Consider the following 10,782-nt stretch of genomic DNA (forward strand, 5'->3'; position numbering starts at 1 on the left):
TGTCACCAGCTAGACCCCAAGTCCTGTACTTTACTGCCCACCCGCTTGTACTCACTAACCTTTTTCTTACATATTCCTCTAAGCTCTTCTTTCTGGCTTTCCTTTAACTCAGACAAATGGAACCCAAAACCACCCCCAGGTGATGGCAACTGCCTTAACAAAATCTCCTGCCTGCTCAACACTGGTTGAGTTAACCTGACTTGTGCCTTTGCAGATGGACCAGGGAGTGACCTCTGGAATGACCTACAATAGTCTTTACCTCCTTATAATACTAAAATCTCTGTCCAGGGATGAGCCTCAGCCTAATTTATGTGACATGCAATGTATGTATAGGACTGTCTCCTCAAGGTGCATGCATGACCTATGCCCTCCTCTACAAATAGGAGGAGGCTTCCCTCTCTGAATATTCATCCTAACTCTAGAGAAAAGGAACCTATTTACCCACTCCAGGGGAGTCATGGCTTTGGAAGCCATTCTCCATGATTTTCTTATTTGCTACAAATAAGTTTCTTTGTGTGACCCGTCAGCCTGATGCAGTTTCTAACCCACCAAGGAGTGAAACTCACTTTGGTTCAGTAACATAGAATCGTGATTTTTTTTTTTAGTTTATCCTAATTGGGATTTATTACTTCTTGACTCTGTAAATTTGAGAATTGTACCAAATTTGAGAAAATTTAAGCCATTATTCCTTTAAATATGATTTCTGTGCCAATCTATATTCTTCCTCCATTTGAGATTCTAATGCCGTGAATGTTAAAAATTTTGGTAGGTCCCACAAACTCCTGAGGATTTTTATTCATATTTTTAAACTGTATTGTTTTTTGCATTCAATAATTTCTCTTGATTTATCATCATATTCTCTGACTCTTTCCTCTGATATCTCAGTTCTGCTAGTGAACCCATCCAAAGAAACTTTTTTTTTAAATTTTTGATATTAACTTTTAATTTCTGATATTTTTAGTTATAAACTTTTCATTTGGTACATTTAACAATTCCATCTCACTTTTGAAGATACATTTTTTTTTCTTTTCATTCAATGCTTATCTTTACCCCGTGGATCACGGTTATAAAGTTGCTTAAAACTCTGATAATTTGGGGGTTGGCATCTATAATAGTTTATCTGTTGTTGTTACCACAAACTTAACATCTTAAAAATCACACACTTACTTATTATTTTCGCATTTTTTGTCAGTCTCTGCTCCAGGCGTGGTTTAGAATGGTCTTCTGCTTAAGGATTTTTCACAAGGCTGCAGTCAAGGTACCATCTGGGTCTTAAAACACAGAATTGCAGGGGCGCCTGGGTGGCTCAGTCGGTTAAGCCTCCGAGTTCAGCTCAGGTCACGATCTCGCGTTCCGCGAGTTCGAGCCCCGCCTCGGGCTCTGGGCTGATGGCTCAGAGCCTGGAGCCTGCTTCCGATTCTGTGTCTCCCTCTCTCTCTGCCCCTCCCCCGTTCATGCTGTGTCTCTCTCTGTCTCAAAAATAAATAAACGTTAAAAAAAAAAAAAAAACCACACAGAATTGCCTCAAAGATTGACTGGGGAAGGATCCATTTCTAAGCCCACATGTTTGTTGGCACAGTTCAGTGACAGGTTATGGGACTGAGGGCCTCAGTTTCTTGCTGGCTTTTGGCTAGATGCCACTTTCAGTTCCTTCCCAAATGGACCTCTCCGTTGGGCAGTATACTGCATATCTGTGCGCTTAATCATAGCCTGTGAAGAAGAAAATATGGAAGAAAGATGCACATTATGATCTTACATAACACAATCATAAAAGCAACATCTTATTACCCTTCTACGCTTATTGATTAGAAGATGCCACAGATCCTGTCACACGGGAGTGTGAAGGATGTGAATATCAGTAGGTGGGGGAAATGTGGACCATCTTAGTATATACACCAGAGCACCTCTCTCAATTGTCTCCTCCTTTGAGAATGCATCATAATTAGTAGGTTTTTGTATGCCATATGATTTCATATTGTACCTTGGACATTTTGAATATTATGTTGTGATTATCTGGATCTTGTTAAAAATCTTGTGACATTGTTATTTGTTATTGTTGTTTTCGTTAGCAGGAGATCAGCCTGGTAAGCTTCATTCTACTACAACTTGTCTCAAATTCATGATTGAGTATGTTATATATATATATATATATATATATATATATATATATATCAAAGCTAAAGAAGAAACCTGAAGCCAGAAGGTAAGATTTTATACATTCAGCTATGTTCATATAATATGTTCTCAGGCTGCAATATCTCCTGTCTATTATGAACCCATAAAAATTAGTGTCAAATAACTTGCTGAAATATTGATACTAACCCGTATCTATGGCAGATTCTAAATCTTTTGAATAGAGCACTTGGGCAAACTGAGCTATATTATTTTCCCCTCCACTCCTAAATACGATTTTCTTTTGCTGATCTGAATGGTTGATAGGGCCTGTGAGCAACTAGGTATAAGTGAAGATTAGGGTTCTGTGTGGATTCCAGTGGAGAGAATTCATACAGGGCTTTCTGCACTGTGGTTTGGCACGCACTTGACAAAGTTCCATATATCTTATGTAAGTACTATAAGTGAAACTTACTGACAGCATCAGTACTCTTAAATCTCTGGCCACGTAGGGGAATGTCAACTTCAGCCCCACATGCCAGGTCTCTGTTGAGACTGGAGGCAGCCTGAAGGAACCATCCAGCAACTACAGAAATCTATAGAGCAAGAAACATAAAGAGCTAAAATCATTATAAGGAAAAAAATATATTTCCCTCTCTTTAGAAGATAAGAAATAATATTTACAAAGGTCACAGATTTTTCTGTAGTCACAACTCTTGGAAGCACTACAGTAAAACACAAGGCGATATTGAGGACAGTTATTTCCTGAAGAAAAGTAATTGTTACCCCACTAACAACCAAAAAAAACAGAGTCAAACTCTGCATAATACATAAGTAGAAAAAAAAGTTTTCTCTTTCAGATTTATGAGGAAATTCAAAATTTATTAGGAAAACAGAGAAGCAAATTTAGCATAAAATTACAAAAACAAGCGCTATAGCAATGTCATCTTGTTGGAATATGAATTCACAGGTTGAGTTTTATATTCTTCCAGACATTAAGTGACATCAGTTCCAGATATCAGACTTTTAGCAAATCATGTCAGAAGTTTACAGGGTAGTGTAGAAAAAACATCACTTAGGGGTGAGGCAGAAAATTTGTGTGGTTCAGAACTGCTGAATTATTAAGTGATGGTTCAGAGGGTGAATTTCTCATGGTGCTCTCAGTAGTAATAGCCACAGCCAGAACCAAAGCCGTAGCCACAGCCTAGTCTGCGAAAGCCACAGCCATAGCAGGAGCCATAGCCACAGCCCAGGCCTCCATAGCCGCAGCCTCCATAGCCACAGCCTCCGTAGCCGCAGCCTCCATAGCCACAGCCTCCGTAGCCGCAGCCTCCATAGCCACAGCCTCCATAACCACAGCCTCCATAGCCGCAGCCTCCATAAGAGTTTCCGTAGTAGCTTCCACACATGGTGTTGGTTGTTGAGGTTGTGCTTGGGTAGAGAAGGCGAGGAGAAGTGTCACTTCACTGTGGACAATTCCCCTGCGGAAGGCCTTTTATATGTCTTCACCCACCACACATGTCTTGTCATTGGCTAATTTGTAGGACCAATGTGAGTAATTTGTTGACTTCTGGTTTTAGACATGGCTTCAGAGGCAATGACAAGATCTGTTTTGTTTCACCACATCTGAATCAGTTTGTGGGCCTTTAATGAGAATCAGTTGTCTCAGCCTCAAAGCTGTACTCACAAGATCTTTAGTTGCCCTTTGTAACCAATCTCTATGGCAAGAAATAGCTTTTTTATTGACAAACTCTGACCTGCTCCCAACAAATAATTTTACCTTCACGGTACTGACATTCAGCAGATCATACTATTCTACCTTAACCTCAAATCTCTCCACCTGTTATTACCTCCCACTCCAAACCTATTATTTTCCATGAGGGATTCTTCCCATTTTCATGTGAGCAATGCTTTACCACTAAAAGCCAAAACTTGTTACTTGGCTTCATGAAACTTTTGATAAAAAACAAATAGTTTGGTATTCGCTAATACTTAGACTTTCTCATTCACATTAATGTTTCTTAAGCTTTTAGCACTCTATTTTTAAAGCATGAAATATTTTCCTCATGGTTTCAAATTTATATCCTGAATTCACAGTGAGGAAAAAGGGAAATGATGAGATTTCAATTGATCTATGCAATGACATTTTCATGAAATATTTTTTAAAGAATTAGATGTTTATACTCTTTGTGATCTGATGGGAGTATGGCATTTTTAATTTAAAACGATAATACTGGCAGAGATAATGTCTCATGGAACCTACTAGATTTTCCCTAATAAATAAACTCTTGGTAAAATATCCCATACCATGGGAAATATGAGAAACACATTGCTACTATTATAATTATTATGTTATTGCTTTTACTACAATGAAGTTCATTGTTGAATTCAATGATAAAGTCAAATAACCACTTTGAACTTCTATGTTCCTAGAAAAATCAAATCATAGGAGTCAATAGAGCATGTTTGATATGTATAAACTTTACTTTATGTTTTCACATATTTACTAAATTTTTCTTCAGGAAAAATTTTAATTTAATTTTTACTAAATATAAGCTCCTTTGGAAGCATATTTTTAAAATGTATATTCATTAATCTCCATCATTTCTCTGTGTGAAGGTATGTGTATTGTATCTGTGTGTGGGCATGTGTGTGTGTGTGTGTGTGTGTGTGTGTGTGCAGCTGCCACTTTTCTTTTAAAGGGGGTTGGGGCACTTCAAATCTTTTCCACTTGCAGGGACAAAGCCCTCAGTCTGAATGCAAGGGGTTTCAGTAGGAGACTTCCAGCATGACTAAAATGATTAATGCAAAGGAATATGGTTGACTTATACAGGTATCTATTTCCTATAAGAATCTGGAGATTCAATCTGCTTGTTGACCTACCTACAAAAAGTTAGGATGAAAGATAATTGCAATAACTTAGGGGGTCTTTGTATAAGAAAGCAAATCTCACCTAGGGAGAAGATAGAAGGAATCTGAAGTAGAACATCAATGAACATGTGTATAAAGTCTTTTACCTGGTATTAGAAATAACTAACTCTGCCTGCCCTGAGAGTAATGGATATTCCTAATGAGGCAAACTAAAAGGAGGTAATCTGAATACTTTTCTTTAAGTTGTCTGTGTTTGAGGGGTTTACATATGAGCACACATACGTTCTGATAGAATAAATCTCTAGTTTCAGTAGTGGGTGTGCATAGATCAATCTTCTTATGAAAGGAACTAGCAGCTCCAAATCAGAAGATCAATCCGGGGATGCGTAATGACTCCAGCTTTCACAAAAAGACAAGGCAAACACTATCGGCCATTTTTTTTTTTAAGTTTAGAATGTTTAAGAGCCACATAATTTAGAAAAGCATAGCAAGCATCCACGCAAATGGCAAAATCCGAGAAGAGAAAATACATTTGTCATGAAAGAGTCGATATCCAAATGTAAACATTCATTAAAGGCGGAAAAATATGAATATGGGGTGAGATGGAGGGCAAATTCAGAAATTCTAAAATCTCGACTAAAAGGCTAATGAGAAAAATGATACAAAAACATCCTGCGCCGGGCGCTGCGCTGGCAGCTCCGAGCCCGGAGCCTGCTTCCAATTCTGTCTCCGGCCCTCTCTGCCCCTCCCTCACTCTCCCTGTCTCTCTCTCTCTCTCTCTCTCTCAAAAATAAAATGAAAACATTAAACAACTTTTTAAAAGAATCGTACACACGCAAGGTGACAAACAGAGAAGAGGAGCAGGGAAACATTTAAGGGCCTTTTCAGGAGGGGAGTTCCTATTTAGCTTCATCATCAGACATTAATAATTAAAGGATACTAATATTTAAATGTCCCGGGGGTTGCTTTGCCTTTCCTGGGGAAAATAGCACCCAGGAAATATTACCTAAGATATTCTCTAAAACAATATTACCTACACAATATTTTACATTTACATACAGGAGACAAAAATCAGGTAGTGCTGAGAACTGACTGCCGCTTGAGTCTGTTACTCCTCTTTACTTTTTCGCGGGTGTAAAATGTCAATGGTTTTTACCACATCTCAGAGTCTTTCTGAGGATTATGTGAGGTAATGCACCCAAGGGGTTTCACGCAGTAACTGCTCTGCGGTAAACAACTAGTAAGTGCTGTGGAATGGTCATTATTATTAAAATAACAATTATACATTGTTACACAGAGTTCTGACGTAAGAATTCCATGAACAGCCCCAGGCAAGATAAACAGACAATATTCCCATGTATACAAAGAAGCAGAAAATACACCATGCATATGATAGTGCATGATACCCCATCGACAACAGTTATTAAATTCCAGGCATGGTTTAAATGCTTTACATGTCTTAACACATTTCATTCCCATAAAAGCACTAAAATGTAGGTGGTGATTTTTATATTAGAATGGCAAGGCCCAAGAATTTGCATAATTTGCCCAATGTCATAGGCAGCCATGTAAGGGAATCGAAGTCTCACACAGTGCAATGTTGCTGGAAGCTGAGCTGTCCCAGCCTGAGTGGCAGGGCCTGGGCTGTGGACGGATTGGTGACTGCAGGCGGCCCTCTGACAGTGAAGCTTCTTGTCCTCCCGCTTTTAGGTAATTTGGCCTTGATAAAGTACCTGGGGTATTGTCTGTTGGGGAATGGCCCTCGGCAGGCCCCCTGGGAAAAGAAACATCAGGGAAGAAAATAAGGTTCCGCAAGAAATTGTGCGGCCTTACGTCTAGCCCTTGCCATCCCCTAAGGAGACTCCTCTACTTACAGGAAGGATAGCCTCATACCTTTGCCAGCAAAGAGGGCCCGTAAAGGAGAGACATATGGATTTGAAAGCCCCACTCCGGCAACTAAAGAGTGTATCTCTGGGCACAGGTGACTTCAACCCCTAGGCCCACCTGGCCCCCCGGAGGCATTCCAGATGATGACTGAACGTAGTTGGTTAAGGTACAGAATGGTTCATTGGTTCCTAGGTGCACTGTCTTTCTGAGAATGTATGGGGCATGGGTTTCTAAGGCTTTTTCGGCCCCTTTCTGGCACCTCGGACCGAGGCAAACACATCGTTCTTCTGGCCTCATGTGGTTAGGAGGTCATGTCCCTGTAACTGTTCCACTTGAGGTGTTGAGAAATGGAGGGCCTTTCATGAGAACAGCAAAGCAAATGCTTTGTAGGTTCTAGATAAACGCAGATGCATAATGGAATAATGTAAGAAATTAATCAAGAATCAAAGGGTATGCAAGAACTTTACGAGAAAATCGCCCTGTTATTTCTTAAAGGTTGATCACACATAGGAACATTTTTAAAATGAGGCAATGTTAGAAAAACATAGATGATGTATGTTACAAGGAAATCACTAGCATATATAATGCCACGTTTGCTACAATAAATCAGCCAGTTCAACACACTGCTGTTGTCTGTGTCTCTTTTTATTTTTGTTTCAGTTTTATTTGCACCTTTTTGCGACGCTGTTCATCCTTTGGGAACCCCTGGACCTGCTGGAGCTGGACTCTGGCACTTTTTGTCTTGTGAGACAGCCTAGGAGTTGCGATTCCTGCTACAATAATGGATTATTTATAACGGAAATCCATGAATTTACACTGATGTAAATAAAGGAATAATGAAGCAGAAGGAAAAAAGTTCCTTGCAGTAGAATGCCAGCCAATGTAATGAAAAAAGATGAAAATCAGAAAAATCAACATTTGCAATCCATCATCATCATAAATAATTCAGGCAAGGAAGAAAAATAAGTGCCAAGACTAATGATCAATTTGGGGATTTGAATGGAATATTTATAAAGTCACAAAATATCTCTACCAAAATACTTCTTAATGGCTAACAGAATAATAAAAATACCTTTCAAGTAGAGAAACCTGGTCCTCACCATAAGGATCAAGTGTAAAATTATCACCATCAGTATTGGAACAAATCAACTTCGAGTGTGAACCGATAGAGTATAATGAAAAGAAAACATTTGCACTCCCTTTATTTGCTTGACAAAATGCATAATCTTTTTCTAAAGTAGTTAAATTTTTTTTGGTTTATTTATTTTTGAGAGAGACAGAGAGAGACACACACAGAGTGAGAGCAGGGGGAGGGGCAGAGAGAGAGAGACACAGAATCCAAAGCAAGATCCAGGCTCTGAGTTGTCAGCACAGAGCCTGACACGGGGCTCGAACTCATGAACTGTGAGATCCTGACTGGAGGCAAAGTCAACCACCTAACCAACTGAGCCACCCAGGCACCCTACATAACCTTGTTCTAATCATGAGGAAACATTAGGCAAATCAGAACTGAGGAATATTCTAAAAGAAAAAACAATCTCTGGTAATCTGTAAAAATATTAGGGTCATAGAAGAGACTAGACAGCGTGACAACTGGGTGCACTGTGTGAACCCAGATTAGATTATTTTTCTACGAGACCATTGTTAGAGCAATTAATTCCTGGAATGAATTTTGTAGAAATGAAGAGGCAGAGGCAGACTGGATGGGGCGGGGGGAAGCTGAGTTGGCTGTAGGCTCAGTGGAGGGCTCAGGAAACAATATGGGAGATTCTGAAGTTGGGATTTCCCAGAAGAGTAGTTGGAGGTTGGGGCGAGAAGGCATGTCATTATACCCTACACTGATCCATCACGGGAGGCTGGCTGCAGGAAACAGGTATTGTCTTGTGCCAGGGGTACTCTTCAGCTGAAGGCACTTTGCTTGTAACACCCCAGTAAATGGAGAGTCATGTCTTCATTGCTGAAAAAGATACAGTACTATTGCCCCCCAAAATTCGAGGAAATGGGGATCCAAGGTGAATGCACAACATTCAAACTTACATGTGTTAGGGGTATAAGCATCATAAATGTAAAAAAAAAAAATAGTGTAAAGTTCTTAAGTAATTCACCTATTACCCAGGATTCTCAGAGATACAATTTTGATACTTCATAGGTGGAATTTTGGTCTCAGGATTTATTATAAGGCACAAAGTTGCCTTATGTGCACTCAGTGCTTGCTTGACCTTTCGGTTTCCTAACTTTTGGCATATCTAATGATCTTAATCTTTGTTTCAGAAAACATTGGTTTATGAGGGGCACCTGAGTGGCTCAGTCGGTGAAGCGTCCAACTTTGGCTTAGGTCATGATCTCAGGGTTCGTGAGTTCAAGCCCCACCTCAGTCTCTGTGCTGACAGCTCAGAGCCTGGAGCCTGCTTTGGATTCTGTGTGCCTCTCTCTCTCTGCTCCTCACCTGCTCTTGCTCTCTCTCAAAAATGAAAATAAAAATATTAAAAAATTTAAAATATGTATTGGATTATGAAATATATGAATATTATAATTGATGCAATCAGAAAAAATAGATTTTGACATGTTTTAGTAAATAATTATCTTGCAATGTTAAGAATATATTAATGTATTGGGGCGCCTGGGTGGCCCAGTCGGTTGGGATTCTGACTTCTGCTAAGGTCATGATCTCGCGGTTTGTGAGTTCTAGTCCTGGGTCAGGCTCTGTGCTGACAGGTCGGAGCCTGGATCCTGCTTCAGATTTTGTGTCTCCCTCTCTCTCTGCCCTTCTTCTGCTTGCACTCTGTCTCTCTCTCTGAAAAATAAACATTAAAATTAAAAATATATATATTTATTAACATTGTGAAATAATAGAAGTTTGGGAAGTGCTCTAGATTTCATGAAATGCTAGATTATAATAAGCAATAAGTTGCAAAATATGATAGTTTTTATGAATTGAATTCTGTATCAGAAATAAAAGCTATATAGGGGGTGCCTGGGTGGTTCAGTCAGTTGAGCATCCGATTTTGGCTCAGGTCATGATCTCAGGTTTGAGCCCCATGTCAGGCTTTGTGCTGACAGTGTGGAGCCTGCTCTCGATTCTGTCTCCCTCTGTCTCTGCCTCTCCCCAGCTCATGCTTGCTCTCTCTCTCTCTCTCTCTCTCTCTCAAAAATAAATAAACATTTAAAAAAGAAATATTAAAAAACTGAATCTGACTATGAATTATGTAATAGTATTGTTCAGGAATGATTGCATGTGCTTGTGCATTCGTGTGTGTGTGTGTGTGTGTGTGTGTGTGGTGAGAGTCAGACACAGAGCCACAGAGAGAGACAGAGAACAGACAGGCAGAAAGGGGGAAACCAACGTGGCAAAATGCTAACAATTGTCAAATCTAGGTAGAGAGTACTTAGCTGTTCATTATACTGCCTTCTCTACTTAATTGAGGGTTTGAAATTTTTCAAAAGTAAATGCTGGGAGAAATGAGTTTATATAGAGAAGAATACTATTTTTTGGAGTACCAAAATCTGTAGTGAGTCACTTCTTTAATGCCTAAATGTAAGTGACTCCTGTTTGAAAGGCTGAATATAAGCATAAAGGATAAAAAAAGGAAAAAGGAAAAATAAAACCCGTAAAATAGAATGATGAAAGAGTGCAAAAAGTATGCAACCTTTGGGTAACACAAAAGGAAACTAAGAATACATAAATACAATATTTATGCTTGCTTCTGCACTAAGAAAGCAGAAGAAAATGAAAATACAAATGGGGCGAGTGCAAATGGATGGGAGGGATAAATACAGGAGTGAGACTTCTCTGAATATATCTTTTTATATAGTTTTGATTTCTGAACCATGGAAATACTTAATATATTAAAAAAAAAACAGAATAAATACACCTGAAATTGAATATAAATGGAAATAAAAGAATGTCCCCCA

At 39.2% G+C, this 10,782-nt stretch overlaps 1 protein-coding gene across 1 annotated transcript; it reads right to left on the reverse strand.

Moving 5' to 3' along the window:
* Positions 1–3,221: 3,221 nt before the first annotated feature.
* Positions 3,222–6,394, reverse strand: LOC122241891 (keratin-associated protein 6-3-like). The gene is made up of 2 exons (XM_042998314.1): positions 6,390–6,394; positions 3,222–3,543 (listed from the first exon to the last, which is right to left on the reverse strand). The coding sequence occupies exons 1-2, from the start codon at positions 6,392–6,394 to the stop codon at positions 3,273–3,275; spliced, it is 276 nt and encodes a 91-aa protein (XP_042854248.1). The 3' UTR covers positions 3,222–3,272.
* Positions 6,395–10,782: the final 4,388 nt, after the last annotated feature.

This window comes from Panthera tigris, chromosome C2 (genome assembly GCF_018350195.1).
Source record: "Panthera tigris isolate Pti1 chromosome C2, P.tigris_Pti1_mat1.1, whole genome shotgun sequence".
Taxonomy (NCBI): Eukaryota; Metazoa; Chordata; class Mammalia; order Carnivora; family Felidae; genus Panthera; species Panthera tigris.